We start from the raw sequence: 14,584 nt of genomic DNA on the forward strand, positions 1-14,584 counted from the left end.
CCACCCGCCCCAACTCTCCATATCTCTTCCTTCTTCGTTCAACAGCTAATTGAAATCTCCATTTTTGTTTTGCCCTAAAATCTCTTCAGTTTACTGAATCTGAAAACCTAATTGTCAGAAAATGCCGTTATTTTCTGAGCCTCCGAGTGTTGTTAAGTCCAGATTCGGGTCACTAGATCAATCTGCAGCAACTCCGATGGATACTGCGTCGGTGACGATGTCGTCGGTGAAGAGTACTCCTAATCTCAGATTGTTCAAATCAGCTGCTAAGGATAACAGGGTTGAGTTCTCTGAGAACAAGGATGTGGTGGAATGTAACCGGAGTTTTGAGTTCCGTGAAGATCCTTCGTTCTGGAAGGATCACAATGTTCAGGTAATCACTCGTTTTTTTAAACCTCATTTCTAAAAATGATCAGTTTTAGAATCTGTACGTAGTAAGAAATTTGGACTCGTTAACACTAGCAGCGCTAGGATTTTCACTAAGGAGTTCAAAATACGAAAGAGTAAACAGGAATAATCCATAAAAGGGTTCAACTTGTACTCTATATACATGTTGAATGAGTGAGCATCTAACTAGTTATGTTCTATTGATTAAGACATTAAATGAACATTTCTGGTAAGGTACACTTCTTTCTCTTTTTTTTTCTAAATTTTGTTTTGGGATTGAGGCTTAATCGTTGTTTCAGGAATTTGGAGGCTTTCTAAGTTGTTTCCCGAAAATGATTCAACTTGGAGCAAGGGTCAAAATAATCTAAGCTTAGTTTTGATTTAGGACCTCTCATTTCATTGATATTATGAATTCGAAGTATGCATATTCAAAGTTATATAAACTGGATGTGTAAAAAGTAAAATGTTCTCAGATATGGTCCAGAAATTCACAGTCAAATAAAAGTTTACCGTAAATTGAAAATTCTGTTCAGTGAGTTGCTAACCATCTGACTGGTAGAGTATATGGTTTATATTAATGAATCATAGAACTTAAATTACTCATGAAGTTGGTTTCATATGTATGACTTATTTTATGCAGGTTATTATAAGAATACGCCCCTTGAGTAACTCTGAGATATCTTTACAAGGACATGGTAAATGTGTAAGACAAGAAAGCTCTCAGACAATCACTTGGATAGGGCACCCAGAATCACGTTTTACATTTGATATGGTTGCTGATGAGAATGTCACTCAGGTTTGCTTTTCTCGGCTATTGTCTTTCATTTTTCATGTATCTTTAGTGTGGTCTATTCTCATTTCATTACATTAACAGGAGATGCTCTTTAAAGCTGCTGGAGTACCAATGGTGGAAAATTGCATGGAAGGCTACAATAGTTGTGTGTTTGCCTATGGCCAAGTATGTTGCTCACTTACATGGCTTAAGATCTCAGATATCAATTTTCATGTCGGAAATGTTAAAAAGATTTGAATTGTATACTGGTTTTATATTTAGAAACTCTATGTCTCTCTTTGTAGACTGGAAGTGGAAAAACACACACCATGCTTGGAGATATTGAAGGAGGCACCCGAAGACATAGTGTAAATTGTGGTATGACACCTAGGGTGTTTGAGTACTTGTTTTCAAGAATTCAAAAGGTACGGATATTGCATTTGTAATAAATGATTATTATCTTTTGTTTTATCAAAATTTTATACTACCTCACATTGTGGACCAGAACCACAGATGACTTAGTTTGAGTAAGCAGGTTTGTTTTGATATAATAATGAGAGGAAACCTTGATCTTATCTGAATGAATCAAATTATTGCCTATGTTATTTTCATATGGAAAATTTTAAATTTGTTATTGATCCACTTTAATGTCACAGTGTTGGGTATAAGTATTAGATATGGGTATGTGTGAAACAAATATAAGTTCAACTTCTAGCTGCTTGTTTCTTTGTTTTCTCTTCCTTTTTTTTTATTTTTATAATGAAGCCCTATATGTGTTGGTTTGTATAATATAGATGCACTTTAGATTACTTCTTGCCTTCAATTTTAATGTAATAATTTCTTTATTGGAATAAAAGAGTGATCAACCTTTAACTTTTAAGGCTGAGCTTATGTTTCAATTTCAAGTTTGATGATTTCTTTCTTCTGGTCACAGGAAAGAGAGGCACGCAGGGAGGAAAATATAAAGTTCACTTGTAGATGCTCTTTCTTAGAAATATATAACGAACAGATTCTCGACCTTTTGGATCCTTCCTCGGTAAACTTGCAGGTGAATGCTAACATTTTGTCTAATTTGTTAATGAATTGAAATCTTGTCCAAATAAACATGGTTTTTGTTTCTGCCTCTGGGAGTTATATATTGTTCATCATACTTCTTCCGGATATTGTGCATCATTTTTAACGAGGTGAATTAGTGTCCTATCTTTTGTTGAGGACCTTGGAATTAGTGAGCACAAGGATCAGTCCAAATTGCTGCTCACTACCCTGTTCCGTAAGGTCCAACTAGGTACTCCACAATGATGCATCAGGTCAAATGAGGGACTAATGTGTGCTTAAGGAATGTGTTCTGACTTGCAACATCCAACTAGTATAATATTTATATTTATCAATGCCAAATGCAGCCAACATATTGAACTAAAGAAAATGTGTGCAAATTGCTTTATCTAAAATGAATATTTGCAAAGTGCATAACTCAAATGGAAGAAGACAACTGAAAATTTTTCTTGTACTCTTACAGATAAGAGAAGATACTAAAAAGGGGATTCATGTAGAAGATCTCAAAGAAGTAGAAGTTACGAGTGCTCGAGATGTGATGCAACAACTTCTTCAGGTATATTCTCACCCTTGAGAATCAATTATCATTATTGCTTGTGAAACTCTCTAGTGTTAACTCCACTTAAGAGTAAAGACTGAGGAAAAGAAGCTGTTGATAGTTCTTGAGGTGATTATACAAGTCCATATGCACATGCTAAGCATGACATTTGCTGAAGATTTGGAGATCTAAATGTGTTCCTCAGAACTGATAAATAGTCAGTTTTAATAAAGTTAATATTGTTACTTCCACTAATCATTATGTATCCTAAGCATGCACATATTTGACATGAAGAGAGAGAGAGTTGGCAGGTTGTATCTTTTATTTGTTATACTAGCAAGCGGAATTGCTGGAGATGAAAAGTTAAAGGGGTGTCCTCAAGATCATTGTTCCAGATCCAACCCATCTTTTTGGTGGATTTCCAAACCAAATAGTGATGAAAGGTTCTTATTGTTCTCTGGGATTCTATGAAAAAGATCATATCTGGTTTTGACCTTGTTTTCTTAATCTCTTACTATGACTTAAGGTTAGTTTACTTATTCCTGTGGAAGTCCGTCTAGGACACTGATAATAGAACTATTCGGGTATGAGGGATATACTTGAATACTACAACTCAAATTGTGCAGTATTTTCTTCTTCTTTCTTCCTTATCTTATCGATGGTTAAATAAATATATTAATGATAAGCTAAAAATAGTGCATACAGAGCGCTCTAGTTTGGAGCCTTGTAATATTTGAATCGAGGCATTCAGCACTAACTACCTTGTAACCAGAACTGCATATAAATGTAGCCAAACTTGACCCAAGTTATTGCAGTGTTTACCAGATTGTCTTTTGGTACCACCATTAATATGCCACAACCTTATACTAACCCGACAGTTATTAATTTTAAATGGAAGATCATAAAGAAAATGAGAGCAAAGTTAAAATAATTGCTCACAAAATTAAATGCACAGTTTTTTTGTTACTTATGGTTATGATGATCATAATGTTCTTGGCATAACAGGGTGCAGCAAATAGAAAGGTAGCTGCCACCAACATGAATCGTGCTAGTAGCCGTTCACACAGTGTATTTACGTGTGTGATAGAGAGCAAAGTAAGTTCTATATCTTAATTTGAGCCATCAGATTTAGTCTTTTCTTACCTTATCCCCTCCACACTGGTACATAAATTTACACATAACCTGTTTGCAGTGGGAATCTCAAGGAGTAACTCACCACAGATTTGCTCGTTTTAACCTTGTTGATTTGGCAGGATCTGAAAGGTAAAGGAGAATTATTATGCGAATATGAGAAGATATCTTATGCTGAATTTTTCATTTAACTGCAATTGTGAAATCACAGGCAGAAAAGCTCAGGAGCTGAAGGTGAACGTTTGAAGGAAGCTACTAACATTAACAAATCTCTTTCAACATTGGGGTAGTTATTATGTCTCATCCTTATTCCTTTATAGTTCTTCTGTTCTAGTCTTGTCTTTCTAGTGCAATACTCATCCGGTTCTTTATGTGCAGATTAGTGATCATGAACCTGGTTAGCATATCTAATGGGAAGTCACACCATGTTCCCTACAGAGATTCAAAGCTCACATTTCTACTCCAGGTGAATATAGGTGTATCTTTGCTTTCAAAGGAGAATCAATTGTTTTCTCTGTGAGTTAATCTGAAGGCATCCAAAATCTCTTGTGAAACGTACTAGTTATAGTCGCATTTTGAATGTGTTTTGTAATGTGGAGCTCTAATAGTCTTCTTACTGCTATGCACTCAGATATTTAATTTTCTAGTTTTGACCTGTTGCTCTGCACTGATTATTAATAACAACATTATGAAGATGGTCTTTGGATTTGACATTATATTTCTTCCTTCTTTCAGGATTCGTTGGGAGGGAATGCAAAAACATGTATAATTGCAAATATTAGTCCTTCCAGCTGGTATGCAATTTTTACTGGTCACCACTAGGATTTCAATTTAATGGCCTTAAGATCAAACCCCTTACAAGTGCTGTCATTTTGAAGCAAGTGATTCTGTATTGTATAACACTTGATTGGCCTCTTGCAGTTGTTCATTGGAGACTCTAAGCACATTGAAGTTTGCTCAACGTGCCAAATTCATCAAAAATCATGTATGCTATTCTTGGACACTAGTGGCTTTCTTATGGTCGTTCAACTAGCAACCAGTTTTCAAAGTCCTTTTTCTGTGAAATCAACTAAGAGAGTATCACCTATTCAATTGGGTATTTAAATAATCAGGCAACTATTAGCAACAAATCTGGATATGCCACTTTATCTGATGTGTATATTATGCATTTATTTTCTCATTTCTCTGTGCATAGAAGTTTTCGAAAATCTTATTTTTGTACAATATTTATAAAGATATGTGCTTTCAGTCCTTACTTTCCTTATATTCTAATAAAAGGTTGAACAGTTTTCCTTATGCCCTGATGATCATTTACTTTCCCAGGCTTTTGTAAATGAAGATGCTTCTGGAGACGTTCTTGCAATGAGGATACAGATTCAAAATCTGAAGGTATTCTTTTGCTTGAGATCCATCCCTATCTTCTATGTGTTTTATTTTCTGTTGCTTCATTTTCTTTGTATCTTCCTATTTTGCTGTCATATTTTCCTGCTACCATGCTTCAAATTCTTTTCTTGTCTGCTGAACCGAGGGTTTATCGAAAACGAATTCTCTAACCCAGAAAGGTAGGGGTAAGGTCTGCGTACATTCTACCCTCCCCAGATTACACTCCACATCAGCCAGGAATGACCGAAAAAAACCCTGCATAAAGAAAGAGAACATATTAACAAAATAATTTTATACCTCTGTAATTTTGCACCAATCCTGAGAGAAGTTTGATGGACAAATGACAAACAGGGAGAAGTTAAATTGATTGAAAAATTACAGCAAGTGACAAAAAACACATCCTTTTAAATGTGCTCATGTGTGACATGCTAGTTGTTTATGCCACTGTGAAGGATTTTAGTGATACAATGAGATTTACATCACACAGGTAAAACATTTGAACAACCTTTGTAAACTTCCGCCTTTGATCCAACATGTACCTTTGAATTTAAAATAAGTTCGCATTTATTGCTCCCATTCCCAGCTTCAAAATTCAGATTTTAGTTTCTTATGCTAGGGAAAATTTGGAAAAGTGTTTTCTGTTACCTGTGCTCTTAATATCTGTAATTCTAAATGTTAGATGCGCCTAATTACTTTTCTTTACCTCTCAGAAAGAAGTAGCTCGTCTTCGGAGTGTGGCTGATGGAGGAGTTGAAAACCATGAAAATAATGCTTGGACAGTTGCTTTTCCGGGATCGCCTACATCTGTTAAATGGGAAGGGCTTCATGGATTTTCTAGTCCACTTACAGCAGATAAACGGGTGTCAAAGGTAGGTTTATCTTAAGTTGGCTATGAGGAGAAACATCTACTCCAGGAGTGGATCTGATAGTGAAGTTTCTTGTAATTTCAGAAGAAAGACTACGAAGTTGCCCTTGTTGGGGCTTTTAGGAGGGAAAAGGATAAAGACATTGCATTACAAGCATTGACTGCTGAAAATCAGGCAGCAATGCAACTGGTATGTTTTATGGAAGTTTTCACTTCAGTTACTCGACTTGGCATTTTTATATATGCATAGGTGTCAGTAAGTCTTACGAATGAGGCCAGACGGTTCCAGTAAACTTAATCTAGAATTCTGCAAACCATAAACACTAATAGGAGTTGATCGACAAATCTGTCCTGCCTGGTAAGTCTTACAATCAGGCCATAGGGTTCCAGTAAACATAACTCAGAACTCTGGAAAAACCATAAACACAAATAGGAGTTGATGGACAAATCTGTCCTACCCCAGTGTTTAGGTATGTTCCAAGTGAAATTGGTTTTCTGGATTTCCTTTCTTGCACCCAATCAAGCTGTGAGGATCTTCCGATGTCAATGTTACTCTCTGTGCTAAATTGATTAGGATGTAGATCTTCAAAAGTAGACACTGCATGATCTGAATTTCATATAAACCAATTTGCAATGTTGTGTCTAATCCAGACCAAACAAAGGGAAGATGAGATACAAGGTTTAAAGATGAGATTAAGGTTTCGAGAAGCTGCTATAAAAAGGCTCGAATCAGTTGCTTCAGGAAAGATATCTGCTGAGATTCATTTGCTAAAGGAGAAAGAGGAGCAGTTGAAGGAGATAGAGGTCCTACGGAATCAGGTTGATCGTAACCAAGAAGTTACAAGATTTGCTATGGAGAATCTACGGCTTAAAGAAGAGATCAGAAGGCATGTTATTTGAGTTATCTTTTAGTTATCGTAGAGTGTACATTTTCCTTTCTTTTTCTGAATGTTTTGATCATACTAGTCACTGAGAAGCAAAATGATTACAGTTATATTAGGCAAGGCTATGTCTTGCTACTTCACTGGTTTGATAATTCTTATTTGTTGGTGATGTAGATTGAAGTCATTTTATGAGGAAGGTGAGCGAGAAAGAATGAATGAACAGATCATGATGTTACAAAATAAGGTTAGAGTTGACTTCTTCCTCTTCCTTGTTGTCTTGATTCTTCTTTTTTACTCTCTAGATAATTTAATCAAGCAATCTGCGTTTGCAAATCTGAGAATAGGAATGATTTGCCAAGTCTTTTTATTCTTCTTTTGTGTTATTCATAACTGATCCCTTAGTCATGCATGATACAATTATTTCCGAAAAAAGCGCACTGCAGAGAATTGTTTAATCAATAACTCTAGTCAGTAAAGTAAAATTTCTATCTTTTACTTCTTGATTCTGCTTCAAAGAATGCATTTCAAAGTCCTTAGCAATTTCTTTTTTTCTTGATCAGCATGTCTGGGATTTCTGTCAAATACGAAAGTTGTTAGCATGTTTTGCCTAATGGTTCTCTTTGATATGCAGCTGCTAGAAGCACTTGATTGGAAACTTATGCATGAATCAGATCCTGCACCGGTTCAGGTTGTCCTAAAAACTCCATTAGGATTTTAATGCAGGAACTTATTTTTATTGTTCCAGAAGGAGCTTGTCATTTGTTTAACTGTAGTTTATTTTCTATTTGTGTTGTAGAAGGGAAGTTCAGAGCTTGGTATGCATATTGAGAATGACCTGAATCTACTAACTTCATCTCAGGTTTGACAATCTTAGAGTAATTGAAACTGTGATTTGTATTTTTTTGTCTTCGAAAATGCATCAAATTTGAGAGAAGTGGGGTTATCTTTTTAATCTTATTTTTGAATTTATTTCTTCATGTTTCTACTTGCAAGTGAATCAAAGTTTTGGATCTGATGTTGGAGATCATTCTGCTTTTTTTCAACCATACTGAAATATTTGCTTTTCTTTATAATTTCTGCCACACCTAGGCTTCACCTTGGCGTACATCAATAAATGAGGAAAATGAGTTCCTCCGAGTTCAGGTAATATATCTTTTCACCTGACAACGAGCTAAAAATAGTACAAATGAGTTTAGTGGTTATTTCATAGCTTATTCACTGTATAACTGCTAACAAGACAATTTTTATCTTTTAGGCAATTCAAAACCAATCAGAGCTGGATGCACTCCATAGACAACTTGTTTTTTGTGTTGGTGAGAAAGACAAATTAGAAAGGTTAGTGTTTCTTACCTTCCTCTGTCATCTCTTTGTTCTACCTGCTTCAGTATCTCACGGTCGTAGTTGGTGGACCCCCTTCAAAATACACAAGTTGCTTTCATATACCTATTGATATTGAGAGTTCAAATCTCCTATCTGCTCGACATCCAAGCTAAGGATTAAACCTGTTACTTAATCTGGTTTCTTCTGGGTCCAACAATATAGTTCAAGTATTTAGGAGTTAATTTGGATCTTGAATCTCTTTGCATTGTCCATACAGGCAATTAATTGACTTGGAGAAAGAGCTAGAATTTGAGAGAACGTCTAAAGCAGTTCTGATGGAAGAATCGAAGAAGGGTCAAACTGAGCTGTCTTCGGTTGCAAATGATCCGACGCCTACTATTGCTGTCAGTGATCAGACGGAGCTAACAACTATTGTAGATGCTATAGCAGCAGCCAGCCAAAGAGAAGCAGAAGCTCATGAAACTGCAATTTCCTTGTCTAAGGAAAATGATGAATTGAGGATGAAGCTCAAAGTCCTAATTGAGGACAATAACAAACTGATAGAACTGTACGAGCAAGCAGTAGCAGAAAAGAACAATGGGACTGATAGAGGTCAGAACCTCCAACAAGAAAAGACTCAAGATGACAGCCAACAGTTTCTTGAACATGCTTTACAGAATCATGATTTAGATGACATTGTTTTGTCAGGGGAGACAGTAACTTCACACAGAAGCAATATTGCTGCTGACTCAGATGAACTACCTAGCAACAATACTACAGAAATGATAGAGAATAAACCATCAGAACGAGGTGAAGAACATACTTCTGAAATATTGGGCAAAAGCGATTACATGATGGTAGAAACCATTTATCCTGAATCAACTGTAGAAGCTGTACTTAATGAACTTCCTGAGGATCTGAAGCAGGATGTTGAAATGGAAAATAAGTCATCAGATGTTTTGCATAATCCTATTTCAGAGGACCTAAGTTTGTTGAGGATGAAGCTTGAAGGAGCGCAGGAAAAGCTTCTAAAATCAGCCAATACCATAAGTATGTTTGGTTCATTAGAGAGAGCAATTGTTGAGGTTGATGAGCTTGCAGAAGAAATTGAAGGACTCGAAAAGAGCATTGAAGTGAAAAAACAAGGATACACATCCTTCAAGCTTCAGTCGTCACAAATGCTTGAAAAGAAAGTTTTGCTTGATAATAAGCTATCAGCACTAAGATACTCAGTATCAAGCTTTTCCTCATCAGTTGGTTACTTCGAACAACGGGAAGCTCAAACAAGAGCAAGATTGAATGCTTCATCTACTTGTCTCAACCAAAAGAAAGCAAAATTGGCTCATCTTCAAGCATCTAAGGTTGAACTACTGGAAGCACAGATGCAGGCTAAACAGTCAGAATCAGAATTAAGAAACATCCTAGCAGAATCAAAATCAAGATTGGAAGACGAGAATCAAAGGTTGGAAAGTGACAGAGTTCTCTTTGCCATAGATAACATTGAGAAACCCGATATCCAATTGCCAGAAAGGAATTGGCAGTTGAGTGGCAAAGCTACTGAATTACTCAAGTCTGAGGAAGAAAAAACTAAGATACAGAATCAAATGAAGCAGATTAGGGAAAACTTGGGGATAAAAAAGAAGGAAATCGAAGACTTAAACGAAAAAAGACTGAATTCAGAGAAAGATATTGAGGCTACTGAAAAGGAGATAGAGAATATTTCGCAATCTGTTAAGGAGATGGGCAACAAGCTTCAAAGGGTCATCGGGGAGAAGCAGATGATCTTTGAAATGAAAGAGAACGGGAAGCAAGAGTTTGAGAACATGATTCTTGAGTATCACGAGAGTATGTTTGCAGCATCGTTGAAGGAGGAAGAGTTGAAGATTTTGGATGAAGAATTGCAGTTGGAGATGAGTAAAATAGAAGATTTGCAAAGAGAAAAAGCTCTTGCCGCGAGCAGAAAAACTCAGTTGCTGAATGCATTATCGTGCCAATCATGCTCTTTGTCTGACAAGGTAGAGGAGGATCTACATGACATACGAAGGTCAGTACTAGAGCTGAACTCGTTGCTTGGAAATTGATTGTTTGACTGACAGTTAATTGCCTGTTTAACTGTCAACTATAAAACATCTTCTCTAAAAAAAAACTTCTCTCAGTTGCATTGCTGCTGCCTTAATGTATTGTCAATATAAAATTCTCCTTACGCAAATGGTGTGATGTATTACAAACCATATTATGATTGTGAATAAGTTGTGAAAAAATGCAATCAAATTTTGAAGGGGTTTCTGAAAAGAATTATTAATTTCTTTTTCCTTGTGTGTTGAAACTTGAACGTATATCTTGTACTTACTTTTGTTGCAGTCAGTTTACTGAAAGCGGCAGAAAAGTAGGTAAGGTCTAAAGTACACACTACCCTCCCTAGATGCTACTTGCAGGATTACACTAGATTTGTTGTTGTCGTTGCAGTTTATAAAATAGTGGAAGTCCTAACAAAACTTACCTAGCACAATTGAGTAGCTGAGATTGAATTACTTAAAACCACAAAATGAAATCAAATACTTTTAGGTTTTACAATTATGAATCTATAGAATGGAAGAAAAAATCTCGATAGGGAAACAATCAGAATCATATTATATTATGTACATATATGTCTCTTCTAAGTTGTCATCATAACTTTGAACTCATCAAAGCTGAGGACTCCATCTGCATTGAGATCAAACCTTCGAATCATAGCTTTGCAGTTATCAATGGAGGTTGATTCACCTAGTCGACTCAACATGTTCTTCAAGCTCTTAGGAGTAATGTATCCTTCTGTTTCATACATTCCAAATGCTCCAATCAACTCACTCTCTTTATTCCTCTCTTCCTCCATTCCTTCCATCAGCTTCGTAAAATCCTCAATGCCCAATAATCCGTCCCCATCAGAATCCGATAGCCTCACTGCCATCTCCGCCTCCTCCACCGTCAGCTCACCTCCTACCGCCTTCACACACTTCCTCAACTCTGCAGGTGACACCTTTCCATCTCCATTCTCATCAAAGTACGTAAACACCCTCTCTAACTCTCCCTTGTTACTACCACCACCATTGTCACTCACAGGAACACAGTTAGTAGTAGTAGTAGTTGCAGCAGCAGCAGCTCTAGTTGTCTTCTTCTCATCTTCATTCCTTCTGAAATGAAACATATTTCGTAATCTCGAGAAAAAAGACTCTTTCTCAGCTGTGGAAACAGAAACTGATGATACCATACACATAAGTTTGAGATGTAAGTAGAATATAATCAAGTGAGAAAAGGGTTGAAGTTTGAAATCAACAAAGAAAACTTTGGAAATTATAAGTTTTTGGATGTATAGTGTACTCTTTAAAACTCAACAAATTAAGGATATGGGAATGAAGTAAAAAGAATGGGATATTTATAGTTTGGGAAATTTATAATGAGTGGGAAAATAGTATTAATTCCGTGGGCTTACCAAGTATTGAAACAACTTGTATGACCATTTGTTTCTAGTAGAAAAAAATAAAATAAAAACAGGTATTTAGAAGTTTGAAAAGTAAACAGTCAAATGAATTATTGTTTGGTTTATAGGATAAAGTCTTATCTTGAAGATTATTGAAGACTACTTGTTTGTTTGGGGGATAGACTAGTGGCATCTTATATTATATTGTCATCGCAAATGTCATATTATATTATCTTAATAACCTGCTTATTTTATTGATGGGTTTAACTTGACCCGTTTAGTTCACCCCATTTTAAATTAGGGTTGATATGCTGTCTTGACTCGTGAGAAATTTTATCTAAATATTTTTTTATAAAAACAAACTTTGAATTTAAAACTTTGTAGGAACTATGCGGGTTGGGTGATGACTCGATTTTTTTAGCTTATTTCAGTCCAACTCCTTTTATCCGGATAGTAATTAATTGGGTTAATAAACTATTCATTTACTAGCGCAACTCATTTTAGTATTCTTAATTCAACTTAACTCATTCATTTAACTGCCTTAATATATACACTACTTACCTTTTTATGGCATATATATCCAAAATAGTGTCCTTTCTTTTATCTATATATATAATTTAAGTTTTATGGCATATATATCCAAAATAGTGTCCTTTCTTTCATCTATATTTTAAGTTTTCTTTTGAGATTTTACTTCTAATTTTAGTAAGACTACACTTAGGATTTGTTTGTGTTTCTTGTTGGGAAGAGTTTAAAACTTTGGAAGAATGTAAAACTATTCCAAATTTAATTGTGAAGTGGTAAAATTTGATGCAATTAGGGGAAATTAAGGATATTTGAGTAAGATAGGTCAACGTAATATCAAGAATGAATGTGTAACGATAGTAATTACACACCTGGCTCGTTGAATAATTTAATAAATAAAGAAGTAAAACATGCTCCAATTCATAATATATGGACTTTACAAATATGAAATGAAAAATTCTCAATGAATTATTTTATCACTAGAATCTTCTAACTTGTCATCATAATTATAAACTCATCAAAGCTAAGAACTCCATCTCCATTGATATCAAATCTCCTTATCATAACCTTGCATTTATCAATGGAGGTTGACTCGCCGAGTCGACTCAACATCATCTTCAAGCTCTTAGGAGTAATGTATCCTTCCATTTCATACATTCCAAATGCTCCCATCAACTCACTCTCTTTATTCCTCTCTTCTTCCATTCCTTCCATTAACTTCGTAAAATCCTCAAACCCTAACAACCCGTCCCCATCTGAATCCGATAGCCTCACCACCATCTCCGCCTCCTCCACCGTTATCTCACCTCCTACCGCCTTCATGCATCTCCTTAGCTCCATCGGTGACACCTTCCCATCTCCGTTCTCATCAAAGTACGTAAATACCCTCTCTAACTCTCCGTTGTTACTAGTACTAGTAGTGGTGGTTGTTGTTGCTGTTGTTGTTGTCGTCTTCTCGTCTTTCTTCTTTTTGAGATGAAACATATTCCGTAATCTTGAGAAAAAAGATTCCTTTACAGCTGTGGATATGGGGGGTCGTTAATTAATCAGTTTTAAAAGAGGGATGGATTTCGACCTTGCTTTGAGTCGTCAGGCTAGTAAAGCTCTACTTCTAAAACGATCGTTAAGGTCATTCACTAGATACTGACGCGATACACATGCAAGTAAACAAATATACCTTTGAACTACTTTTTCTTTTATTCAAGAAAGTTTGAATATGAGTAAATGGAGTTGAACTTGAAATTAACAAAGAAAACTATGTAATAAAGACAAGAAGTCAAGGATATGGGAATGAAGGTAGAAGAATGGGCTATTTATAGTTAATGGGGTTGAAATTTGTATGGCCAATTGGTCTTGGTAGAAAAAAAAAAAGTAAACAGGAAACACGTTATAAAATATAATATAAAGTTTTTATAACATAATATAATTAATGACTTCGTGTTTAGTGTGTGTATGTGTGTCTTTGGGGAAAGAAATCTTATATTATATTCAAATATTATGATGCCAAATTGACGTGTATCCCTACCTCTTATGACATATCCAAAATAATGTCCTTTCTTTCCTTTTTTTCTTTGAGTTTAAATGATTTTTATCTATTCTCTGATGTTTGGTTAGTAAGCAGAAAATGTAATTTTAAGAGCATTTAGTATAATTTAGGCAAATAATATGGCTAAGACCTAGACTTGAACCCAACGTGGAAACTCGACCTTGACCTGGAATTGAGACCTTACATCTGGCCCAACCCCAACCTCAACTTGAAAACCATACCCTTAACTCTGATCTCGACTCTTGACTCAATCCCCCAACATGGATACCGAACCCGATCTTTGATCCACGACTCAAAATTTGGACATGATCTTCGACACGACTCAGAACTTGAGCCTTGGTTTGACTCTAACTCGAATCCAAGCTCACTCTTTGGTTGTGACTTTTGAATCAATACCTAATATCAACCACGACTCTAAACTCAAACCTTGTCTCGACCTCAACTCGGGACTCAACCCCCCCCCCCGACCCTTATCATCCACTTGAATCAATACTTGATCCCTGACTTTGATGCTGACCCAAGACTCAACCATAGCTTGTGACTCGATCCTTGAATCGGGACATGGATCTTGACCCTAGCTTGACCTCGACTAGGTTTCTAACCTATATTTTGATCCGCAATCTAATCTCGACACGGGGCCCTATAAACGATACTCCTTTTAGTCCATATTAAGTGAATACATTTAAGGACAAAATTTAAATACTACTTTCCATTATTATACCT

The 14,584-nt window shown here is 35.8% G+C and overlaps 3 protein-coding genes across 3 annotated transcripts; 1 reads left to right on the forward strand and 2 right to left on the reverse strand.

Annotated features, from left to right (window-relative positions):
• Positions 1 to 6: 6 nt before the first annotated feature.
• On the forward strand, positions 7 to 10,628 carry LOC107005003 (kinesin-like protein KIN-12E). Its single transcript, XM_015203453.2, has 22 exons — positions 7 to 373; positions 1,028 to 1,183; positions 1,262 to 1,345; positions 1,465 to 1,584; positions 2,094 to 2,207; positions 2,676 to 2,768; positions 3,756 to 3,845; positions 3,943 to 4,013; positions 4,093 to 4,167; positions 4,260 to 4,347; positions 4,617 to 4,675; positions 4,803 to 4,866; positions 5,205 to 5,270; positions 5,975 to 6,133; positions 6,215 to 6,319; positions 6,781 to 7,016; positions 7,188 to 7,257; positions 7,645 to 7,701; positions 7,810 to 7,872; positions 8,103 to 8,156; positions 8,269 to 8,348; positions 8,611 to 10,628. Exons 1-22 carry the CDS (start codon positions 122 to 124, stop codon positions 10,412 to 10,414), a joined length of 3,960 nt encoding a protein of 1,319 aa, XP_015058939.1. The 5' UTR covers positions 7 to 121; the 3' UTR covers positions 10,415 to 10,628.
• A 206-nt stretch (positions 10,629 to 10,834) lies between these two features.
• Positions 10,835 to 11,733, reverse strand: LOC107005004 (putative calcium-binding protein CML19). The gene has a single exon (XM_015203454.2). The coding sequence runs from the start codon at positions 11,584 to 11,586 to the stop codon at positions 10,990 to 10,992; it is 597 nt and encodes a 198-aa protein (XP_015058940.1). The 5' UTR covers positions 11,587 to 11,733; the 3' UTR covers positions 10,835 to 10,989.
• A 969-nt stretch (positions 11,734 to 12,702) lies between these two features.
• LOC107004057 (calcium-binding protein CML37-like) lies at positions 12,703 to 13,595 on the reverse strand. Its single transcript, XM_015202273.2, has one exon. The coding sequence runs from the start codon at positions 13,297 to 13,299 to the stop codon at positions 12,805 to 12,807; it is 495 nt and encodes a 164-aa protein (XP_015057759.2). The 5' UTR covers positions 13,300 to 13,595; the 3' UTR covers positions 12,703 to 12,804.
• Between the last annotated feature and the right edge of the window lie 989 nt (positions 13,596 to 14,584).

This window comes from Solanum pennellii, chromosome 11 (genome assembly GCF_001406875.1).
Source record: "Solanum pennellii chromosome 11, SPENNV200".
Taxonomy (NCBI): Eukaryota; Viridiplantae; Streptophyta; class Magnoliopsida; order Solanales; family Solanaceae; genus Solanum; species Solanum pennellii.

Bases quoted from the DNA above. Each gene is read 5' to 3' on its own strand.
- LOC107004057 (XM_015202273.2), bottom strand. From the start codon at position 13,299: ATGTTTCATCTCAAAAAGAAGAAAGACGAGAAGACGACAACAACAACA.
- LOC107005003 (XM_015203453.2), top strand. From the start codon at position 122: ATGCCGTTATTTTCTGAGCCTCCGAGTGTTGTTAAGTCCAGATTCGGG. The intron at 4,014-4,092 runs GTAAAGGAGAAT...GTGAAATCACAG, and splicing joins GATTTGGCAGGATCTGAAAG to GCAGAAAAGCTCAGGAGCTG. The intron at 4,676-4,802 runs GTATGCAATTTT...GGCCTCTTGCAG, and splicing joins AATATTAGTCCTTCCAGCTG to TTGTTCATTGGAGACTCTAA.
- LOC107005004 (XM_015203454.2), bottom strand. From the start codon at position 11,586: ATGTGTATGGTATCATCAGTTTCTGTTTCCACAGCTGAGAAAGAGTCT.